The following is a 23,598-nucleotide window of genomic DNA, read 5'->3' on the forward strand; positions in this document are numbered from 1 at the left end:
TTCCTTTTTTTTTTTTTTTTTTTGGTATAGAACTGAGGACCTTGCACTTGCCAGGCAGGTGCGCACTGCTGAGCTGCAGCCCAGACCCTATCCTTCTGTTCCTTCATGCATGATCCCAGTAGAGTAATTTAGCCTCTGAGCCTCTCTTCATTTATAAATGTCTTGCAAGGTTCTTGGTTAGGTTAGTGGGATAACGTATGTACTCAGTGTGAAGCTTATGCTTTACATTGCGCTTTGCCCTGTCACCTTGCAATAAGTAGCATCTGCTGTAATGATTCAGAGAAGAGTGGGCTAGAATTGGACCTGGTGATGGAGCACTGGCCTAGCATGTGCAAGGCCCTGGGTTCAATCCTCAGGCACCACGAAATGGGGGGGGGGAGAGAGGAAGAAGGAAGGAAGGACGGACTGTTGTGAGAGGAGAATGAGAAAGCTGCCAGAGGAGCTTTAGAGTTAGGATCGGCTAGGATGGCAGGAAGCCGTACCGTGCCCCACCCCTCCAGGGCGCAGGTCTTGGCAAACAGGACTTAGGGGAGAGACTAAGCTGGAGTTAGAACAGTCCCCCGTCCAGAGGCACCACAGTCCAGGTCCCTGAGTTAGCCCTTCCTGTCTCCTCCGCACAGCTGCTGAGCACCCCTCTGCACGTGGCAGTGCGCACTGGGCATGTGGAGATTGTGGAACACTTTCTGTCCCTGGGCTTGGATATCAACGCTAGAGACAGAGTGAGCGCTTCCCCTCCTCCCCAGCCGGCCACACCACGCTTGTGTGGACAGCTTGCCAGCTCCCACAGGGACCCTCGGGACAAGGGCTCCCGACCAGGGTCTCTAGCCCGTCTCCCGTCACCCTGCTTCCCGTCCACTGCCCCCAAGGGCCGTGTTGAGCGCTACCCTGGCTCTAGGAAGGAGACAGTGCCTTGCACGATGCCGTGAGGCTCAACCGCTACAAAATCATCAAACTGCTGCTCCTTCACGGGGCTGACATGATGGCCAAGAACCTGGTGAGTACACGTGTCTGTCTCTGCCCATTGAGCACCTGCATGATGTACAAGTTGTCTTCTTCCACTAATACCATTCCCATCACCCACTTCCCGGTCCTCTGTGTGTGTGTTTGTGACTGTCCAGAGTACGAGCCCAGAGACACAGTAGGAAGCACAGGAGGGACCCTAACATGCAGGCCCACGGGTGGCAGAGATCATGGAGGGACAGAACTGAGGCGCCTGAGCACTTGGTTTGCCTGACCATTCCTAGCACTCAGTGTTCATTGCTGATAGGCCTCAAGTTTTCTGAGGACTGTTGTCCCCTAGTTCAAGCTCTTCTGTGGGGCTCAGAGCCATCACAAAGGAAAGGAGCATAGGAAGGCATCTCCCAGTCCCCGGCTCTAGAGGGCTAAGGGGGGATGGAGAGGGTGTTTCTCAACCTCAGCAGTACTGACGTTTAGTTGGCAGTTCTTGTTGGTGGGGCACTGTCCTGGGCCTTGTAGGATGGTTAAGCTTCTACCCACGAGATAGCAGTAGCACCTACATCTCAGCTGTGACCACCAAAACGTCTTCACCCATGCCAAGCTGCCTCCAGCTGAGAGCCACTGGTGTAGCTGAGGGCACCTTCTAGTCTAGCGGACTTCAGAACCACGAACGGATGTCCTTGTGGTTCCTCCAGGCAGGAAAGACCCCCACAGACCTGGTGCAGCTGTGGCAGGCAGATACTCGGCATGCCCTGGAGCACCCTGAGACGGAGACAGAGCAGCACGGGGTGGAGGGGCCTGAGAGTGGACCTGAGACTCCCCAGCAAGTGCCAGCCCAGTAAAGCCTGCTTCAGCCTGCCCAGCCAGACACCCGCCCGCTCCTGTGTGCAAGCAAGGAGGGTCCTAGCATGACCCTCAGAACTGCCGCTCCTCTGCACAATGCAGGAACGCCCACACATGGGCACAATAAAAGTGGGTTTTGCTATTTTTACTGTTTGTTTCCATTTGTGTTTGAAATCATATAGGAATGAAGACTGGGGCAAAGGTAGGTTTGAGGACAAAGGCATCTTGGAGCCCTTTGGCCCCTCTGAACCTCTCCTGTGGTCTTGTTTCTCTTCTGCCACCCCATTTTTCTGCTCTTTCCCAAGGCCTGGGTCCCAGCTATCAGCTGCGCATTCCAGCCTGGTGCTCTTCTCAGCCCGCCCCCACCCCACGACTGCTGTCCTGTGGAACTATGTGTGGCCAGCACGAGGCTGACACTTGGTCGCCTTGGCAGGAGGAGCCTGGCAGGGAAGTGAGGCAGTGGCTTGTCACAAGCAGCTTCTTGCCTTCCGCTCAGCAGCTCCTTCCCACAGAGCAGGGCTGGGCCAGCTCGGCCAATCAGCTCCACCAGACTGGAAACTGATAGGGCCCTGGCTTCGTGGCTGGGAGTTGTGGGAAGAGGGCCCAGGCTGTGGAGAGGCCCTTTAGTGTTGGCAGCCTCAGAACCAGCTCCGTGTCTGGCTAGAGGGACACTGCCTTGTGGCATTTCTTCAGCTTCTCCCCAGGGAGAAAAAGGACTCCTTGGAGCCTGTAGGTCTTGCTTCTGACCCTGGGAGTACTTAGTTCAGGCCTCCCCAGTGCTTACAAATCTGGGGGGCTGCCAATTTTTAACTAGACATGTTGATCATTAACAGGGGATAGAAAAGAGTTCAAACTCAGCCTCACTTGGGCACATAGACCAGCTGGGCCCCAGGCTGCTGAGACATGCTGGGTCCCCAAATGTGGGCCTCTGTGAGGCAGGGGCTGAGCAGGGGCTTGTCTAGAAACGTGAGGGGCTGGGCCTCAGGGGAGGGGAAGAAGGTGGACATCGCAGGCATCTACCCCCCTGTGACTACCCCCTTCGCTGCCAACGCCGAGGTGGACTATGGGAAATTGGAGGAGAACCTGCACAAACTGGGCACCCTTCCCTTCCGAGGTGAGTGGGCCTGTCCCCTGTGGGAGGGGACCAGAACTGAGGGAGGCCCTCAGGTGCTAACGCCTCAGACCAGACTCTCCTGCCTCTGTTTCCCCGGCTGTAAAGGGCTAATGTGTCTTCTGAGCTCCCCGAGTTATTGTGGGGCCGTCCTGGAGAGTGGGTGTTGCACCCTTGTGAAGTAGCCCCAGGCTGGTGTGACCACTTCAGAGGAAGTCACACTTTGTCGTGTAGCCAGCATCGGCCTCCTGTCCTCCAAGCCGCATGTGTGCATTCTCTTCTGGGCCAGAGTTTCCTTGGCAGAATTAGTTCACGTACTGGCCCCTCTGACTCATCTCCTCTATACATGGGTCTCTCCCTCGCTGAGGCCAGGGACTCCAGCACGCCACACAGCCACAGGTGCGGTACCATGGAGGTAGGAGGAGATGTCCCAGTCCAGAGCAGTTTGTGGACATTGCTCTCGACAGCACCATCTCATGGATGGGAACCTGGGACCCAGAGGTGTGGCCACCGTCCAAGACCACTGAGCTCCCACGTGGCTGGGCTGAGGTCCGGGCTCACTGTGGTGACACAACCCATACTGTTTCTTTCCACCTGCTGATTCTATCACCCCTCACTGAGTCACTACACCAGACTACCTCAATAAAGTGTCTGGTGGGGACCAGCTTTGGGAATGGTGTGGCTAAGACTTTGGTGGTGCAGGGTAGTAGTTCAGATGGTGGACTCTGGTTTCCAATCACAGCCATGCCACTGACTTCTAGTGGGATAATCTCTAAACCTCAGTTTCCCCATGTGACACATAGGAGTAATACTGGTTATATTGTGAAATGGTTGGGAGGAAAATCAGATGGAAGTGAAAGCACACTGTAGATTAGAGAGTGGTATCCATGAGGTGATGAGTATTAAAATGATTTATAATGATTATAATGACTATCACGATGAGCATAAAATGATGTATAATGTGGCATAGCTGCTTTGTGACAATGACCGGGGTTCCACTGAGCCTCCATTCGTAGCTCAGCATAGAAATGATGTGACCCTTCCCAGGGGACACTCAAGTCCCAGTGGACACTCATCCTGAGCAGGGAAACCACTTCTTAAGTAAACGTCTGCCTTGGCTCGTTCACGGGGTCTAAAGGCTGGATGAGGCCCAGTTCCCTTAAAGCAAAGCAAGATGGTCTTGAGTCTCTGACAGAAGACTGCTTCAGCTTCTAACTTCCAGGACACACTAGTTTAGGAACCGGGAGGGAGGATTTTGTATACTGGTGTCTGCCTGCCCCCCAGAGAATTCCCAGAGACCTCTTTCCTGGGCGTTGCCTTCCCTCCTGCAGATTCACCGCCTTGGGCATGGAGGGCTCTGGGGTCCAGGTTTTGGGGGATTTGGCAATATTGCCTCCTGCTCGTCTGATCCCTCTCTCAGTCATACATCAAGGAGGCAGGGGCTGTGGGACAAAGAGCCCAGCACCTGGAGGTTGAAGACCCGGGTAAGGCTCCTTCTTGACCATTAGAGTGACGTGGAGAAATTATATAACCCCCTAGTCTGGTCTCCTCGCTTTAGAACATGGAGTGGACCCTTCACGTTACTAATCACGACAACACAGAGCCGGAGCATCCTGTCACAGGGCTTCTGGGGACTCAGTCAAGCTGTGTCAGCTCTAAAATCTATTTCTTCTGTCCACTTCTGGGGAGGACCTCCAGCCCACACTCTAGAGCAGAGACAGCCGCTATCACATTTTGTGTTCCGAGATGTCTGCAACAACATGCCCTAGGAGGAGGGGAGGGGAAGGGGAAGTAAAAAGAATTAAGATGTGGTACGCATGTGTATCAACTCTCACAAGGGATGTAACTGTAACGTACTGCAAGCATGTATAATTAAAATAAGAATTAAAAAAAAATAACCTCTAAAGAGGAGTTGGGAGTCTGCATGAGTGAACACAGAGCGCCTTCTGGAAGGCCCTGCCTGAAACTGTAGCTCTTTTTAAAAATCTCTTTCAAAAATCACTGCTAGCCGGGCGTGATGGCACATGCCTGTAATCCCAGCACTTGGGAGGCTGAGGCAGGAGGATCGCTGTGAGTTCAAGACCAGCCTGGGATACATAGTGAGACTCTGTCTCAAAAAAAAAATAAATAAATAAAATTGCCACATTGTCTGACTCCCTTACTCCAGTTATACATTTGCAGGGGTTCTCCAGAGGGCCATACGGCCCTGAACTCACCTGCAAATAACCTCAAAAGTGGACTTTGAATTGTTGTTTCCAACTAAAGTTAGTGGACAACCACAGAGCTAATCAAGACAGGGGAGATGTTGCTCATAAAACTTTTGAACTAGTGTCTTTCTTTCTGTGAAGAGTGCACTGTGATTTATTGTGAAAGATAAAATATTTTTGTAGGGCTGGGGATTTGGCTCAGTGGTTCCGCCGCCTGCCTCTCAAGCGTGACGGCCAGAGTTCGATCACCGGTACTAAAAATATATATAATTTTTTTGTATATACTGTTATGGAAGGAATTGGCAAGTGAAACACAGAGAGACAGCAGAATGGAAGTAAAATAACGAAAAGCTTACTCCATCGACAGGGTTCGATGGGACCTAATGGCGGTACCCTGATTGATCCAGTACTGGGCTACAACTGCCCCTTTTATACGGTTTTGCAGCCTTGATCTCATTCAGGTGGTTACATTGCATTTTCACAATTCATGTTGCTGATATTCAAACCATGGTGGCCAGGCAATTGAATTTCAACCCAGATGTAGCACTTCTTTGGTCTGGGAGGTTACCTTTAAAATTCGTTGTTATCTATTCTAGCCCAGGGGAAGGATCAGCAAAGCTAACAATGGTTCTTTTCATTTACAAAACTTTTGAGGGAGACTAGATGCCTCCAGTGCCAGTTAATTCTGAACTAAACAGAGCGAAGGGCAGAAGTTATCTTACATTGTGACAATTCCTAGGGTTTTTGCTATTAAAGTGTTCTCTATCAATACTAGTATTAAAATCATTACTGTTAGAGAAGATATTTTGTTTCAAGTGTTAAAATGTTTTCAAGCCTGTTTTGGCTGGCTGTATTTTCTTTTTGTTTTGTTTTGTTTTGTTTTGTTTTTTGAGACAGGGTCTCACTATGTAGTTGAGACTAACCCTGAACTGTGCAGCCCACGCTGGTCTCAAACTCACAGCGATCCTCCTGCCTCAGGATCCCAAGTGCTGGGATCACAGGTGTGCACCACCATGCCCGAACTTTTCTTTCTTTCTCTTTTTCTTTCTTTCTTTCTTTCTTTCTTTCTTTCTTTCTTTCTTTCTTTCTTTCTTTCTTCTTTCTTTCTTTCTTTCTTTCTTTCTTTCTTTCTTTCTTTCTTTCTTTCTTTCTTTCGATAGGGTCTCACTGTGTAGTTTAGGCTGGTCTTGAACTTGCAGTGATCCTCCTGCCTCAGCCTCCCAAATGCTGGGTGTCACCAGGCCCGGCTTCATTTTTAAAATGTATTAGCTGAAAAAAAAAATGTATTAGATGACTTCAGGGGGAAAATAGAGCAGCCCAGACATATTTTTTCACTGAGATGCATGGGAATTACTCAGGATTATCCAGGCCTCCAGGGAAAGCCTTGCTAGGTGGTCTACTTTTCACGACCTGCACTGTTCTCATTTTCCATGAGGCACATTTGGATTTGCAGGTGCATCACCAGGGCACAAGGCAGCAGATACCACTCTAGAAGGGCACACGGATGGGGGACCTAATGAAGTCATCTGTCCTATCTGCTCTGCCCTCTCAGCCCACTGCTTGTCTCCTCCCAGTTGTGACCTCATGTTAGTCCAGAATTCCTCCTGAGCCCTTTTCATTCTGGGTTCTGTCCTGTAATGGGGAGGAGGCTACAAGTGGGCATGGAATATGCTGAGCGGGTTGCAGAGGTGCATCTGGATGGAAGAAGATACCAGACTTGGGACCGAGAATGAATGCCATCCCAGCCAGGGCGGCCTGGCTCAGCTTCCTCTGCCCTCGGGGCCACTGAACGGGGGAAAAAGAAAAACTAAAGACTAGAAGATAAGAAGGACAGAGTAGCAGAAGCCAAAGGGAAATTAGAATTGGAGAAACCACCTGACAAGCCTGAGGACAGTGGTCAGTGAGGGAGACAGGTCCCAAGCCTGAGGTAATGACTGCCAGGCTACACTTGAGGGCCGCCTTACCTCACCCCATCACCAACTGTCTTCGTCATAATGGGGCTCTTTGCTGACACAACAGGGGTAACCTAGGGAGGGTGCAGCAGTGGCTCAGACACTTGGAGAGCCTGCTCTTTCAAGCATGAGCTGTACCACCTGGCTCCCCAACTCCCAGTGTGCTCTTACCTCTGCCTGCCTGGTGTAGGGTCCTGGAGACCTTCTTGGAGTTCATCCAGCAGCCATCATGCAAGGTGGTGCTAGGGGCCATCATCTTGCTAGGAGGAGGAGGCCTCATGCTGTGGGCTCAGAGGAAGAGAAGTAAGATAACCCCTGAGTCTGCGCAAGATGAGTCTCCGGAATCCCACAAAACAAAGGAAAGCTGGATCAAATCTCACTTCAGCTGCCTGTCTGAGGAGAAACTGGCCCCTGACAACCATGCCTGTACCAGCAGGAGTGCTGTCCAGCCTGAGAGTGGGAGTGGGAAGGCCAGCACCACGATCCGCATGGAGACCGTCACCTCCAGGCCTGGGGAAAGGGGCTCAGCTCTGCACCGGGAATCTGTCACCAGCAAGCAGAAGATGTCTGGATCCACTGTGACCCAGAAGACCCACAGGGAGTCGGGAAAGCCCTCTTCCATGGATGAGGCCACATGGGCTGCTGTGGCTGCTTGTGTCGAGGAGATTGACACCAAGGGGCAGCATGTGGCTGACTCCATGCTGCAGCGAGCCAAGGCTTACAAACACTCAGGTCACTTGGAGTCCAGGGATATCAACCCAGAGGAGCTGAAGGCCCTCGAAGAGGTGGAGATGAAGCTGAAAAGGAGTTTCCTCACCCAGCGGGAAACCGCTGTGGCTGGTGCCAACCACACACGTACTTTCTATGGCCATCAGAGCCATCAGAGCCATCAGGGTCACCCGGGCCACCCGAGCCGCAGCCTGCCCAGCCGCAGCCACCAAGATGTATAATTCCTGAAGCTGCCTGAGCACACGCCCCTTCCCCCAGCAGGGCTGGCCACACAAACAGGCCTGTTTTCTCTTCTACAGGGAAACTTCTTGGCCCAGGGCGAGATGCTGTCACCAAAATCCTTTCTTCCTTGGCCCTTTCCCCAGGGGTCATGAGTGGACTCTTCCTTAGAAGATGGACCCTGGTGGAGGAAGAGCTGTGACAGACCCTGAGGTCCCTGAAGACATTTGGAGAGGAGACAGATGAGGCAGACCACGGGAGCAACCAAGAGCCCCAGACGGATGCCACACGCCTGGAATGGAGCCAATAAAGCCTTGTATCCCCTCACTCCTGTGTCAAGGGACTCTGTGGCCATCCAGGCTGGGAGAGGTGAAGGGGAAGGGTTCCTTCTCCAACAGTAGCTGAATCCGGGCCTTGTCTTGATCCTTTGCATTGGGCTTGCTTTTAAGACTCCAGGAAGCGGCTCCCCTGACCCATCCATCCCCCTCCTACCCCACACTCTTCCAGTCTCAGGTGCTCAGGAGGAGATACCTCTAGGGCTCCCCAACCCACTAATCTGCTATTGCCAGAGAAGGAGGAACCAGGCAGGAATGGTGGGGGGTAAGGAATAGGCTGCGACCCTGTCCTCTTGGTGCCGTCTCAAATCCATGGTGTCCCACGCTGTATCTCCCTCCCTGCCCCATCTGCTTCCAGGTACCCAAGGGGTCAGGTTAGAACCTCCCTACTGTCTGCATCCGCAGCTCTTAAACTTGTCTATGTCACTACTGCTGGGCCCCTGACTGCGGCTACCGTTGCTGCTACCAGTGTTACTAGTATTACTGGCAGCTTCCTCTTTTTTGAGGACTTTTTAAAAAGACACACTCTAAATTTTTTTTTTTTTTGGTTTTTTGAGACAGGGTCTCACTATGTAGTTGAGACTGTCCTGGAACTCACGAAGTAGCCCAGGCTGGTCTCGAACTCACAGCGATCCTCCTGCCTCAGCCTCCTCAGTGCTTGGATTACAGGCGTGTGCCACCGTGCCCGGCTAAAACTGTTTTTTTAAAAAGTACATACCCTTGCTGGAGGATCAGTGTGAGTTCGAGACCAGCCTGGGCTACTTCGTGAGTTCCAGGTCAGTCTCAACTACATAGTGAGACCCTGTCTCAAAAAACCAAAAAAAAAAAAAAAAAAAACACAAGTATATACCCTGCCCTGTGTTAAGTCAGAGCTCTACTATGAAGGCCTCAGGTTCTCTCCATTTCACCAACGAGACTACTGTGGCCAGAGACATACTTTGCCTGAGACAGTACGAGGTATTGCTTGGACCAGGTTACAGCTTTGCCTGACTGCAAAGCCCATGGAGTCCCCAGCTCCTTCCCAGTGCTGCCTCCCCGTCCTCTTCCCACCAATCCATGTCTCTGCCTCTCGTGACTGACCTTGACCTCTTCTCACATCCTGGCGATTCCACTGCTTAGGATCCTTCCCTGCCTCCTTTTCCTGGGTCACAAGAAAGCATCTTGGCGGCAAGTGGTGACCCATCCCCAGACAGAGGGAAGGCGGCCACCTCCTCTGTGAATCTTTAGAGAAGTTTACTTCAAGGCACTAACTCCACGTGATTCTTTGACATACATATTTCTCAACACTTGAATCTATTATGGATTTGCCAGTGGTTTCCAGCCTGTGTACTTCAAACTCCAGGTCTGCAAAATGACTGCAAAGCATGGATAAATCCATAAACAACCCAAACAAATTATTTTGTAAAGTACAGTTCAGAGTATTTGAATTTTTGGAGCATTATCCATAAGTGACTCTATAGAAATTTGGATTTATATATTTATACATTTAAAATATTTCATAATAAAAATTTTAGATGGGAAAAATAGGATTAATTACACAGGAAAAACATTAAACTGTACAAAAATCAAGACAGTGGTAAGGCTTGGCATCTGAAAGGAATTGTTAAAATGCATGCACATATCTGGGAGACCCAAAATTCCTTACTGAAAGCTCATTACATGAAATTTCAGGTTAGCTGATTATGACCTTGGAAGCTTAACTTTAAGAAAGTTTTCAAATTGATAAAAAAAAATTTTTTTTTCAAATTGACAAAATTTTATAAGTCTTCAGGGAGCCAGGGATTTAACTCAGTGTTGCTGTTGCATGCCTCACAAGTTCAAGATCCTGAGTTCGATCTCCCGTAACCCCCCCAAAAAAGTGTTCAGTTAGTGGTATTATGTTCATGTTAATTCTGTGTTTTGTTTTGCTTTTTTTGAGACAGGGTCTCACTATGTAGTTGAGACTGACCTGGAACTCACTATGTAGCTCAGGCTGGTCTCGAACTCACGGCAATCCTCCTGACTCAGCCTCCCAGGTGCTGGGATTACAGGCATGCGCCACCACGCCTGGCACATGTTAATTCTCTGGCTCTGATCATTTACAATAAATAGGTAAAATGTTGTGGATGGAAGTTAGGAGAGGGATGTATAGAAATTTTTTGCATTATTTTTGCAACTTTTCTGTAGGTCTAAAAGTAGTTCCAAATTTAAAGCTAAAACATTGTCAGCTTTATTTTTGAGCGCATTTTATTACAGATAAGCTGCGAGCAAAATGGCCTCTAGGCAGTCAACTGAAGTATATAGTCTTGGTGAGGACATTTTTTATTAGAAAATAGACATTGGATCACTATTAGAGTAGATACAAAGAGCAGTTAACAGCTACTCCGTCATGAGTCCAAGGGAAGGATGTCTGGCTTCCCAGATCCAGGCTTAAGTCCATTAAAGTCCGTTAGAAAATTGCTTAAACATTTTATTGGGAATGCAAGTGTCTTCCCAGGGAGAGGTTTTAAATTACATCATGCAAAAAACTTTTCCCCCGGGCCAGAGTTGTGACAATTTTTGTTTTGGTTTTGTGTTTTTGAGACAGAGTCTTGCTATTGTAGTCCCTCTGGCCTTGAACTCACAGTGTAGCTCAGGATGGTCTTGAACTCCCTGTGATCCTCCTGCCTCAATCTCCCAAGTGTGACAGTATTTTTTTTGTGCAACATTTTCTTGTACACCTATACTAGTCTGTACAGATGAAAATGCTGTGGAGCCCAGGGTGGAAGGAAATGAGGAAAAGTTTGGTGTTCTCACAGCATTTGAGAGCTTCCACTGGAGGCCAGGCAGAAGGGGACAGCAACTCTGCAGATGCAGGACAGTGGTAGTGTGTGTGGGTGGGTAGGTGTGACGCTGACAAGTTTGTTTTTTATATGGTGCCAGGGATGGAACCCAAGGCCTCATACATGCTAGCACTCTGCCGCTGAGCTATCTCCCTAGCTCTAACAGCTTTGATGGAAGGAAAACATTAGAGCTGGATCAAGGGTAAGGAGAAACATGACTATGGAATCTAGAGCCAGGGACGACTTTGGAGGCCATCTGATCTAATTTCTCATTTTACAGAAAGGCCAGATTGAGAGATTTTGCCTAACCCTACAGAGGGGTGGGTAGCCATGGGATTGAAGGGTTCTGAGGACCTCTGGGTATACAAGGAGGCAACAGGAAGTACAGAGAACAGGAAATGAAAGTCAGAGTAGAAAGGTCCTGCAGATGCAGCCCAGGAAGACCTCTTGGAGGAGGCAATGATGATGGTGAACTATAGCTAAGAGGTCATAACAGTGACCAGGGATACTTACTCTTTACGTAGGTCAGCCTGTGATTCCTTTTGGTCATAGTAAAATCACCACATTGTTTGTGGCTTCCTAGTCCCAAAGACCCACTGTCCCTCTCAAGCGCCCTGGCTTTCTAAAGCAGCGAGCGTAACCATGGGAGCAGCTGAGAGTAGTTTCCAAAATGAGAGCACCTCTGGCCAGGGATTTAGCTCAGTGGTTCTGCCACCTGCCTTGCAAGCACAAGGACCTGAGTTTGATCCCCAGTACCAAAAAAAAACCAAAAACAAAAACCAACCAAACAAGAAACCAAAACGAGAGCACCTCATCTTTCAGCTGGGGCTGGGGGAGTTAGGCCCTCCTCCAGGTTCCCCTTCAGTTCCAGCTATTCCCCATTTAAGGCTTGAGTGCTTTTTTCTGACTCTATGACAGCTAACCCTTGTTGAGTACCAGGTTTTAGCCTAAGTACTTTGAAAAGAGGATCCTGGAGCAAATAAAAAAATGGAAATAAAATGTTTGTAAATGGGGAGGGGAGAAGGGGGTGAAGGGAGGGCAGGGACAAGGGGAAAAAATGAGAACCAAGAGCTGTCATGTAAAGGTACAAGATCCCAATAATGAATGTAACTGTACCGTATACCTAAAATGTACCAATAAACTCAATGAGGGGGAAAAAGAAAGAGGATCCACTTAAACTTCAAAACAGTGCTGAGCCTTTCAAACAATCCTATGTGGTAGGATTGAAATGATTCGTCATTCCACAAAAAAGGAAATAGAGACTCAGAGATGTGATGTGACTTGCTGGCCGGCTGGTGTCCTGTCCCTCCTTAGCCAAGGTATCAGTCCTAGGGCAGAAGCCCCTTCCAGGGACAGGAGAGAGGGCCATGCTCTGGGAACCTTGAGCCCGGGGCTTGCAGCTACCTCCCAGAATGCCAGATCCCAGTTTGAGGCCAGGTTCATGTGTAGAGCTCAAGGACTTCTGGAACTGAGCACTGGATAAAAGGTGACTTGGGAGTGACTGTAGTTGGGTCAGGGACTGTGGCATGAGTCCACCCTAGCCCAGGGTGGCAGGTGGCTTTGGCTTTTGTTTTGTTTGTTTGTTTTTTTTTTTTTTTTTGGACCGGGGATTGAACTCAGGTCCTAGCGCTTGCGAGGCAGGCCACTGAACCACTGAACTAAATCCCCGGCCCTGGCTTTGGCTTCTGTAGAGAGAATGATCAGCAAGAGTCTGACCCCTAACTCCTTGGTCAAGGATGCTGGTCAGATCGCGGCCAGATCAGAGCCCTCATCCTAGGCTGGCAGCTTTTCTGGGAAAGCTCTGGGGCCTGATGTAGCAATCAATACACAGAAGCCTCTTCCCTTCAGCCTCCAGCCTGACATGGAGGGGTTAATCCTCAAGAGGTGATTCAATGGAACCAGGCGTTATTAGACTCAAGATACTGTTTGCTATATATTATTAAGGCAAAAAATGTGAAAGAGAGAGGGTGGGGAAGGCTATGAGCATTAGCCTGGCAACCCACTCTGTGGAATCCAATAATGTATGAAACAGCACGGCTTGTGGTATGTAGCTGAGTCTGCATCACACTGTGTCCCTCAAGGATGACTCACGGGAACATTGTCTCTCAGTCTGTGCCAGGGCAGCTGCTTGGCTTTTATCTTTTAGGTTCTACATATCTCTGAGCTGACCACATTTTCCTTTTAGCGTCGACTACTGGGAAGCTCCACATCGTATTCATGGCTCAATTCTCATAGCTGTATGTATGGCAGGGGTTTTGCATGCAGTACAAGTCCCAGCTTTGTTTGTTTGTTTGTTTGTTTGTTTTGAGACAGGGTCTCACTATGTAGTTGAGACTGACCTGGAACTTACTATGTAGCTCAGGCTGGTCTCGAACTCACAGCGATTCTCCTGCCTCAGCCTCCCGAGTGCTGGATTACAGGCATGCGCCACCACGCCCGGCCCCAGCTTTATTTTGTTTTTCTTCTCCTAAACATCTTTCTATTTATTAATAATCTTGTTTTTTTTTTTGTACCGGGGATCGAACTCGGGTCCTTGCACTTGCGAGGCAGGTGGCGGAACCACTGAGCTAAAACCCCGGCTATTTATTAATAATCTTAGTGTATGAAGTCTTTGTAAACTACTTCCGTTTTATAAAAATTAGAATAGAGTGGAGAAGAGAAGAAAGACAAAAAGTTAAAAGGAAAAATTTAGGAAGCTGTTCTAACATTCCTTTGGGTTTAAGTGAAGAATGTAAATTCTGCTGGTTTTTCTTAGAAATAAAATGTTAGAAGCTTCTCAAATCGTTTATGAAACAGGCAAATGCAAAATAAAACAATGAGATATCAATTTTTACCCAGAAAATTGGCAAAAAAAAAAATTAGTTCTGTCCCTACAAAGTATGGCGTGGATGGATACAGACTGCGCTGTGACGCTCTGTGTACACCGACTTGGAAGTGTGGCCCCTGTGGAAATGCACACAGACGGAGCACAGCCAACACCTAGCAAATGTTAGAGGAATTCTTGGACACGTGCAAAAGTTATTGTTTCTGCATTACTTTCAGTAGGCAAAGGAAGGAAACGCTCTAAGGGTTCTCCACAAGAGAATGAAAAATGAACTGTTGTTGTCTAACCATATAATCGAACACTATGTTTATCAGTTGAATGAATCACAGCTACGTGTGCTGCGTGGACAAAGCGCAAAACATAGCGTTAAATGAAAACACCAAACTGCAGAAGGTTATGTCAGGTTTGTTTTATTTCTACAGAGTTTAAAATCGCAAAGGCCTGTATATACTCATGGGTTCATAAGTATGTTGCAAGTGTTTAAAGACATAAATGAGAACGATAAACACCCGACTCGGGATGAGAAGTGCAAAGAAGATCAGCATCGTTTCGCTATAGGCAGTGGGTATATAGGTGTGGATTATGTTGCTCGCTACTCTTTTTGTTGTGGCTGAAATGTTTTGTTAAACAAAGAAAAATAGCTGGTCACGGTGACAATATGCCTGCAATCCCCATGACTGGGGAGGTTCAGGCAGGAGGATTACAGGCTTAAGACCAGCATGGGCAATGTAGCCAGATCCTGCCTCATAAAATAAAAAAAGCTGGGGATGTAGCTCAATGATAGAGCATTTGCCTAGCATGTGTGAGGCCTTGAGTTCAATCCCCAGTACTGGGGGGAAAATTCCCACAAAGAAAAATTACTAAGGAGACTGTCATCCACCTGGGGAAAACATTCTGCCTATATCAGAACAGGGATGGGGAGGAAAGATGTGGAAAGCTATGGTATTGGGGGTGAAGGAACCTGGCGGGTGTTGGACACCAATGTCCCAGTCCCTCCTAAGAGGATGAGAAGGTGTCAGTCCCTGAGATGGGGCCTCTGTTGCAGGATTTGTGGTCCAAGGCTCCACGGGCGAGTTCCCCTTCCTGACCAGCAGCGAGCGCCTGGAGGTGGTGAGCAGAGTTCGCCAGGTCGTGCCCAAGGACAAGCTCCTGTTAGCAGGATCCGGCTGCGAGTGTGAGACCTGAATGCCCAGTGGGTGGCCCGGCTGTGGGGTCCAGGCTCCCTGGCCCTGGGGTTGGGTTTTGTCTGCTTGTTCTGCCTCTCTGGGGACACTCCAAGCCTCCCTTTCCTTGTCCCGGTGTCTTGGCCCAGACTGAGACTTCCTCCTGCTCTGCCTCCGGCAGCCACTCAAGCCACCGTGGAGATGACTGTCAGCATGGCGCAGGTTGGAGCTGACGCTGTCATGGTGGTGACCCCGTTCTACTACCGTGGCCGTATGAACAGCACTGCCCTCATTCACCACTACACCAAGGTGGGTATGAGGGTGGGCACGGGTCAGAGGCCTGGCATCAAGAGGAGATCTGAGAAGCTGAGTGGAGAGTCTGCTTTATGTGAAAGGCAGCTATGGGACACAACCACCATATACCGGCTGTCTAACCCTGGGCTGCTGTGTCACTGATTCCTCCGCTTCTAAAAAGGGAGAAACAGTGATTGTTGAGGTTTAAATGAGATCTGGGACACAAAGGATTCTGAGTTGTGTCTACCATGTAATGTAGATAGCACTCAATAGATATTTTCCATCATTATATAGTAGCTGCAGTCAGGGTCTGCAGCACTGGCGGCTCAGAGTTCAGGAGGTAGAACTGTTCAGAGACAGTGGGGCCAAGACTACAGCTCCAAGGACTTAAGGCGGGTGCCATCTCCTCCTTTCTCTCTGTTCCCCTCAGGTTGCTGACCTCTCTCCAATTCCTGTGGTGCTGTACAGTGTCCCAGCCAACACAGGGCTGGACCTGCCTGTGGATGCAGTGGTCACGCTTTCTCAGCACCCAAACATCGTGGGCATGAAGGACAGTGGTGGCGATGTGAGTGGCAGCAGCTCCCAGGCTGGGATGCCCTCCTCCTTTCCTCTGAGCCCTAGCACATCAGCTACCCGCTTCAGCACAGCTCTGGGATCAGTGTTGGTCTTGGGTTCCTATTTGGATTCTCTCTGTTGAGTGGGTTCTCTGGGCTTTGTCTGAACTTGAGAGCCTCTCTCTGGGAACCGGGCTTTCATTCTGCAGCACTTGTCCAGCCTGTTCAGGCTGATGGGCAACTCTGGGCCCAGCGCTCATACCATGTATGTTGTTGCAGGTGACTAGAATCGCGCTGATTGTTCACAAGACCAGGAAGCAGGATTTCCAGGTGTTGGCTGGATCAGCTGGTTTCTTGTTGGCCAGCTACGCCTTGGGTAGGTTACCCACTGCTTTCCAACTGCCACGGGTGGCCAAGATACACCCAGCCAGCAGGGTCTGCTGGGAGAGACTGGGAAGGCCAGGGCGAGATCTGCAGAGGATGCTTATCTAGGAAGCTGCCCACCTGCTTTCTTTTCTGACACCGGGTACTTGTGAATAACCTTATTGGGTACAGGAGGGTGGTGTTGTACAACCCCTGGGCTATAGTAGGGATGCCTAAAGGTTGTTCTAAGCCCCAGGTTCTGCTTAGATGACAAATTTAGCTCCTTCAAGCTGGGATGGTGGTGCATGCCTGTGATCCCAGCACATGCACCTGGCTGATTCAGGATTGCAAGGTTGATCCTAGCCTGGCCAACTTGATGATTTCATGAGACCTCATCTCAAAAAGTAGAAAAAGATCTGGAAATATAGCTGAGTGTGAAGGCCCTAGGCTAAATCCCCAGTACCATGAGGGGGAAAAATTTAGCTCCTCCGGGCCAGGTGTGGCAGCACTCAATACCAGTACTCAAGAGGCTGAGGCAGGAGGATCATCACAAGTTTGAGACTTTCCTGGGGTACATAGTGAGTTTAAGGCCCATCTGGACTACATGGTGAGACTCTGCCTCAGGAAAAAAAACATTAACTTCTCTACTTTCACCTTGCAAATCAATCTCTGGGGCAGAGATCTTGAGGCATCCCCTTAGGTGGGAATTCCACCCCATTCCACCCCGGTCCCAAACCAAAATGCGCTGTCAGACCTGCAGGGCTAGACCTGGGGTCTTCAGCTGCCTGATTTGATTCTAACAAAGTTACTTGTACCAACTGCTCTCATGTGTTTTGGGTCAAGGTCATTGGGTTCAGGTGGGATTTGAACCCTGGAGAATAAAAGTGGAGGGCAGCATCTGCTCCCTTTAGCCAAAACCCTAGGAAGTTTAGCTTTGAGTGACTTTTCCAGGGTAGTAAGTCCCTGACTTACGAACATTCAAGTTGTGAACTTTCACAGATATACTGTGTAAGATTCACAGGTGTACTGTGTAAGACTCACTTTGTCGGATTATGAATGAATCTGACTTAGAAATGTTCTATCAGAATGGAACTCATTTAAAAGCCTGGGACTTACTGTACTGCAGGGATAACACTGGTTCCTATTCCCTCTGGTCTCCGCAGACTTTGGCCTGTTGCTATGTCTTTGCACATACTCCTTTTGCCATGTCACAATCTCTAAAGTACAGGACAAGAGGGGACCCATTTCCACCTCCTTCTTGAGAGTGGGGTAGATGGAAAGAGCACAGGCTCTGGAGGTAGGGATATCTGTGGTGGAATCTCAGCTTGGCCATTTACTCATTCAGTAACACGGGGTAATGCACACAATCTCTCTGAACCCAAAGAGGTACTGTGAGGATTAGAGAGCATCAGTCTTGTGTATGCCATAATGCCAGCTACACAGTAGGTATTCTATAAAGGGTAACTGTTTTCCTTCCAGTCCCGAGGCCCCTGTACTTGGGGTCATTCCCAAGTACCCTTAGAGTCACTCTCAGGGGCTGGCCGAGATGGCTGAGGTTTCCGAGGTCACAGCCAACATTTTCACTATCCAGATGAGAAGAGGACTATAGTGTAACTTGTCCAAGACGATGCGGCCAGTAAGAGGAAATGCTCAGTCTCTGACTCTGTGCCTGAGCTCTCTCCACTCCTCTTCCTCAATTCCCACCCCCACCTCCAGGCCGGGATGAATTCCCCTGGGGGAAAAAATTTCGGGAGCGCTCAAGCTCGAAGCTGCTGCAGACCCTTCCGGAACTAATGAGTCAGAGGGCTGCTGGATAAAGAAAGAGGTCAGAGAGCAGCCAGGACCTGACTCTAGAAGGGGTGAGGAGGCCCCCTGGGCTCATTTCCCTGCTCTTCACAGACAGCCCGTGGGACTCTATTTTGAACAAAGAAGCAGCTTTTTCTCTCTGGAAATGTGTACTTGGATTCACAGAGCATGACTTTTGACGTGGTCAACGGTGGCATAGAAATTCACATCTTATGTTCCAGGATGAAGAGGTTCAGGGACCAGGGCTTGGGAGTCTCTGTGCGAAGTGACTCTGGCAAACAATCCGTTCCTTACTCTGGACAGGAGCTGTGGGCGGCGTGTGTGCCCTGGCCAATGTCTTGGGGGCCCAGGTATGCCAGCTGGAGCGACTCTGCCTCACGGGGCAATGGGAGGCCGCCCAGAAGCTACAGCTCCGCCTCATCGAGCCCAATACTGCGGTAAGCTCCCAAGCCAGCTGGGGAGTGGGAGCCCGGGCTGGCACAGGGTCCCGGTTCAGGCCCTTCCCTTTCACAAAATCCTTTTAAAGAACATCTCACTGTGGGAACGCCTTGTGCCGCTCCAGAAAATCTTGGCTGCAGACAAAGTTGAGCCAGTTGGTTCTCAAGTTTAGGTATTAGAATCCCTGTGGGGGATAAAATCCTGGTCCTTTAAATATGCAGTGGAACAGGCCTCCCCAGTAACTGTGACATAAGTAACCCTGGGACTCTCCGTGAGCTTTTGAAAGCAGCTCTCGAACAGCCAGATCCTGAAAATCAGAATAATTGGGAGGAGCTGGAAGGCTGAAGATATTCAGGTCAATATTTTCCAGCACAGCTCTATCTTCAAATAATCTACCCTGCAGTCAGACCATGTACCTCAGTTCTATGTTGGGCAAGTCAAGGAAAAGCATTTAAGAGCGAATGCTGGCTGAAGATGTAGCTCAGTAATACAGTGCTTGCCTATCATGTATGAGGCCCTGGGTTCGATCCTCAACATTGGGGTGGGGGAGACAAAACAAAACAAAAACAACCCCAAAATGATGACCAGTATCAAAGCCATTTTGAAGTCTGAGGCAAAAAGAAAAAAGAAAAAAAAATACATATTCAGTTAAACTTTTTATCCAGATACAGATTCATATGCAGTTGTAAGAGATAAAACAGGCATTAATTTATGAACTTTCCTCCCAATGGTAGCATCTTATACAGTATGTTTATAGAAGAATTTCACCACATTGGATAGGATATAGGACACTGCCATCAATCCAGCCAAAAGATATATTACTGTCATTGCCACAAGGGTCCCTCATGTTACCCTCCTATACCCACACCTACTCAGCCCTAGACCCACCCCCCTGAACTCCTGGCAACCTGAAAATATTCACCTTTTTTGGGGGGGGTACTGGGGATCAAACTCAGGACCTTGGGTTTGCAAGGCAGGTCGATGCACCACTGAGCTAAATCCCTGGCCCTTATGTTCACCATTTTTATAATTTTGTCTGTTGAAGACTATACTATATGGAAATGTATAATATGCAACTTTTGGAATTGGCTTTTTTCCACTGAACATAATTCTCTGAGATTTATCTGGGTTGTATGATCAATAGTAATTTCTTTTAGTTGCTCAGTAGTAGTCTAGGGAATGGCTATACCACACCTGTTTAAACATTCACCCATTGCAGGGGAGCTTTGTTGTTTCCTATCTTTGGGCTATTTAAAGCTGCCATGGACAGCTGTGTACAGGTTTTTGTGTGACTATGCTTTTCCTGGGATAAATACCAACAGTGTGATTATAGGTAGTATGATGGTTGGTTGCATGTTTAGCTTTTTTTTTTTTTTTTAGACAGTGTCTTCCTGTGTAGTTCAGGCTGGTCTTGAACTCACTTCTTAGCCCAGACTGGCCTCCACCTCACAGTATGGCCTACACCCAGTATGTTTAGCTTTTCAAGAAACTGTTGAAGCTGGGTGTGGTGGCGCACTCCTGTGATCCCAGCACTTGGGAGGCTGAGGCAGGAGGATCACTGTAAATTCGAGACCAGCCTGGGCTACATAGAGTTCCAGGTCAGTCTCAACTACATAGTAAGACCCTGTCTCAAAACAAAAACAAAAACAAAACCCCCCTCCAAAAAAAACCCCAAAACTGCTGAAATGTCTTCTAGAATGACTGTACCATTTTATATTTACACTGATGTAGATGTATACCTTTTTTATTCGAGCCTTTCTGATAGGGTATAGTAACATTTCATTGTAGTTTAAATTTGCATTTCCCGGATGGCTAATACTGAACATTTTTTAATGCGTTAATTTGTCATATTCTTTTCACTCAATTATCTGTTTATGCCTCTTGCCCATTTCTTTTCTTTTTTGGCCCAAGGGGGATCCAATCCAGGGCCTTGCACATTCTAAACTTATACTTTACAATCAAGATAAAAGAAAAGCCTCAATGGGCTAGTCTTTCCCTTGATTATTTTCTAACCGGATTACTGCTGAGTTTTGAAAGTTCTTTGGTTTGGGCTGGGGATTTAGCTCAGTGGTTCCACCGCCTGCATCACAAGCACAAGGACCAAGTTCAATCCCCATTCCCGGTACTAAAAAAAAAAAAAAAAAAAAAGAACGAAAGTTCTTTGGCTAGGTGTTGTGGTGCATGCCTGTAATATATTCCCAGCACTCTGGAGGCTGAGGCATGAGGATCGCTGTGAGTTCGAGGCCAGCCTGGGCTACATAGGGAGTTCAAACCAACCTGAATTAGGAGACCCTGTTCTGTCTTGAAAAATATAAAATATAAAAACAAAACTTCGTATCTTCTGGAAACTAGTCCTGTGTTAGATATGTGATTTATATTTCCTTCCAGTCTGTAGCTTATCTTTTCATTCTCTTCATAGGCTTTTTGCCAAGCAAAAATTTTAAGCTTTGATGAAACCCAATTTATTATTATTTCCTTTATGAATGATACTTTTGGTATCGAGTCTAAGAATTCTTTGCTTAGCATTAGATCATGAAATTTTATTTTTCCCCTCAAAATTTTAGTTTTATATTCTACGCTTTTGTGACCCATTTTGAGTTAATCTTTTAAAGTGTGAGACTTGGTGAAAGAAGCCAGCGCCTGCCAAAGATCACTCCACACACCAACAGAGCTGTATGAGAGATTTATTGTAGAGTTGCTGCAGCACAGTGGCCTACTCGGCAAAGGAGGAAGAAGAAGAGAGAGAGAGCTGGGTGGAAGGGGCTTGGTTATATGGAGGGCTGGTGTAAGGGGGTCGGGAATTGCATCAGCTGCGCGGGCGGCCACTCAGGGGTCATTAGTGATCCATTCCCTGTATGGACAAGCCTTGCTCGTGCTTCAGTTTTGCTTACAGACGATGACGTGTCATGTAGGAAATGGAAATTTAAGGTATAAAATGGCGGTCGCTAACCAAAATGGCGACAGTCATTTCAAGGCAGTTATCTTATACTTGGGTCTTTTTTTTCCTTTGAATACCCATTTGCTCCAGCAACATTTGTTGGAAAAGGTGTCTTTCCTTTATTGAACTGCTTTTACACTTTTGTTAAAAAATCTATGAGGCATATTTGTGGGGGTCTATTTCTGGATTCTCTCTTCTCATTGATCTATGTGTCTTGTCTGTTCCTCTACAGTACCACTGACTTGATTATTATAGCTCTATAAAAGTCTTAAAATAAATTTTCTTCCCAAAATTGTGTTAGTTGGTCTAATTCCTCTGCCATCCATACCCATTTTAGAATAATCTTGTCCATACAAAAAATATTTTGCTGAATTTTAATAGGAATTTGTTAAACTGGTATATAAGATGAGGATGGTTGACATCCTTACTGTTATCTTCCAATCCTTGTTCTGGATTTTTTTTTTTTTTTTGGGTACTGGGAATCAAAGTCAGAACCATTGAGCTACATTCCTGGCCCTTGGTAATGTCTATTTATTTAAATCACTTTTTAAAATTTTTTCTTCAGTATTTTGTAGTATTTGGCAAAATCCTGTTTGAGAAATGTATACCTACATAGTTCATATGTTTTGAGTGATTGAAAATAGATTTTAAGTTATATTATCCATATGAAAATCACTAACCACCATTGCTAGTATTTAAAACACAATTGACTTTTTTTTTTTTTTTGAGACAGGGTCTTGCTATGTAGTCCAGGCTGGTTTTGAACTCAAGATCCCCCTGCTTCAGCCTTCCAAGAACTGGGATTATAGGCATTTACCACCATGGGTGGCTCATAATTGATTTTTTTTTTCATATTTCTCATATCCTGTGACTTTGCTGAACTCGCTTATTAGTCCTAGTAGTGTTTTTTTGGTAGATTCCTTGCAGTTTCTATACAGTTAATCATATCATATATCTATTTCTAGCTTTAAGTTTTTGTAAATGCTTTTTATCAAGTTGAGCAAGTTCCTCTCTATACCTAGTTCTCTAAATTTTAAAGTTGCAAATGGGTGTTGAATTTTGTTAAATGTTTTTCTGTATTGATATGATCGTGTGACTATCTTCTCTACCCTGTTAATATGGTACATTATATTAATTTTCAAATATTTGACAGATTTGATTTCCTGGACTGAATCTCATTTAGTGATGGTATATAATTCTTTTGACATATTGCTGAATTTCATTTGCTAATGTGTTAAGGATTTTTGTGTTCTGTATTTTTTTTATTGAGCTTACTGGTATTCTGTTCTGTATTGATGAGGAATATTAGTCACTTTCTTCTTCTTTCTTTTTTTTTTTTAATTTTGGTACCAGGGATCGAACTTGGGTCCTTGCGCTTGCCAGGCAGGCAGCGGCACCACTGAGCTAAATCCCTGGCCCTTTTTTTTTTTTCTTTTGAGACAGGGTCTTGCTATATAGTTTAGGCTGGCCTTGAACTTACTATGTAGACCAAGCTGACCTAAAACTCTCAGCAATCTTCCTGCCTCAGCCTCCCAAGTGTTGGGAGTACAAGTGCATGCTACAATTCGTGGTTCTTTCTTTATCTTCTTTCACTTTTATTTCTTTTCTGGTTTTGGTATCAGGATACTAACAGCTTCCCAAACTGAATTGGCAAGTATTCCCCCCTCTTCTATTTTCTGGATAAGACTAGAATTGGTATTAAATCTTCTTAAAATATTTTGTAGAATTCTTCAGTTGAAACTATCAGGGTCTGGAGATTTCTTCTTTAGGAGTTAAAAAATACACTTCTCAGGCCAGTGATGTAGCTCAGTGGTGGAGCATTTCCTAGCATGCAGGTTCTCAGTTTGATCACCAGCACCTCAAAAATCAACAAATGAACAAACCAACCCCCTTTGCAGGAGGCCTTAGGGATAGGCTTCTACTGATACCTCCCCGGCTGGAGGGGAGAGTGCTTCCTTACTGCTCTCCACGTAGTTTCTACTGACATCACTAAGTATCTGGTGGCAGGTGTTAGTGAGGGGAGCAGTGGATGGCCAGTGGTGGCCTCTTTAAGGGTGGGCAGTA

General features: G+C 47.4%; 3 protein-coding genes across 7 annotated transcripts in view; all 3 read left to right on the forward strand.

Moving 5' to 3' along the window:
- The window catches only part of Ankrd2 (ankyrin repeat domain 2), a 10,261-nt gene extending 8,333 nt beyond the window's left edge, over positions 1-1,928 (forward strand). Inside the window, exons 7-9 of the mRNA XM_010620413.3 lie at positions 621-719; positions 896-994; positions 1,653-1,928. Of these exons, the coding sequence (XP_010618715.2) occupies positions 621-719; positions 896-994; positions 1,653-1,799 (345 nt within the window). The 3' untranslated portion in view covers positions 1,800-1,928. The remainder of the gene's footprint in view (positions 1-620; positions 720-895; positions 995-1,652) is intronic.
- A 471-nt stretch (positions 1,929-2,399) lies between these two features.
- The window catches only part of Hoga1 (4-hydroxy-2-oxoglutarate aldolase 1), a 30,821-nt gene continuing 9,622 nt past the window's right edge, over positions 2,400-23,598 (forward strand). For 3 of the 5 annotated variants that reach the window (XR_004516271.1, XR_779460.3, XM_010620390.3), the window contains exons 1-6: positions 2,401-2,914; positions 15,024-15,152; positions 15,323-15,450; positions 15,866-16,000; positions 16,269-16,365; positions 18,462-18,595. Coding sequence is in view for 3 of the 5 variants with exons in the window: in XM_010620390.3 (XP_010618692.1) it covers positions 2,704-2,914; positions 15,024-15,152; positions 15,323-15,450; positions 15,866-16,000; positions 16,269-16,365; positions 18,462-18,595 (834 nt within the window). In the remaining 2 variants the exon portion in view is untranslated. Of the gene's footprint in view, positions 2,915-15,023; positions 15,153-15,322; positions 15,451-15,865; positions 16,001-16,268; positions 16,366-18,461; positions 18,596-23,598 lie in introns of all 5 variants that reach the window. The other 2 variants (XM_010620392.3, XM_010620391.3) reach the window with 1 other exon arrangement.
- On the forward strand, positions 6,720-8,851 carry CUNH10orf62 (chromosome unknown C10orf62 homolog). Its single transcript, XM_010620389.3, has one exon. The coding sequence runs from the start codon at positions 7,349-7,351 to the stop codon at positions 8,018-8,020; it is 672 nt and encodes a 223-aa protein (XP_010618691.1). The 5' UTR covers positions 6,720-7,348; the 3' UTR covers positions 8,021-8,851.

The sequence above is a fragment of the Fukomys damarensis genome, unplaced genomic scaffold (genome assembly GCF_012274545.1).
Source record: "Fukomys damarensis isolate Sample0158 unplaced genomic scaffold, DMR_v1.0_HiC HiC_scaffold_8, whole genome shotgun sequence".
Taxonomy (NCBI): domain Eukaryota; kingdom Metazoa; phylum Chordata; class Mammalia; order Rodentia; family Bathyergidae; genus Fukomys; species Fukomys damarensis.

What these genes read in the sequence shown, in the direction of transcription:
- CUNH10orf62 (XM_010620389.3), top strand. Translation starts at nt 7,349, where the DNA reads ATGCTGTGGGCTCAGAGGAAGAGAAGTAAGATAACCCCTGAGTCTGCG.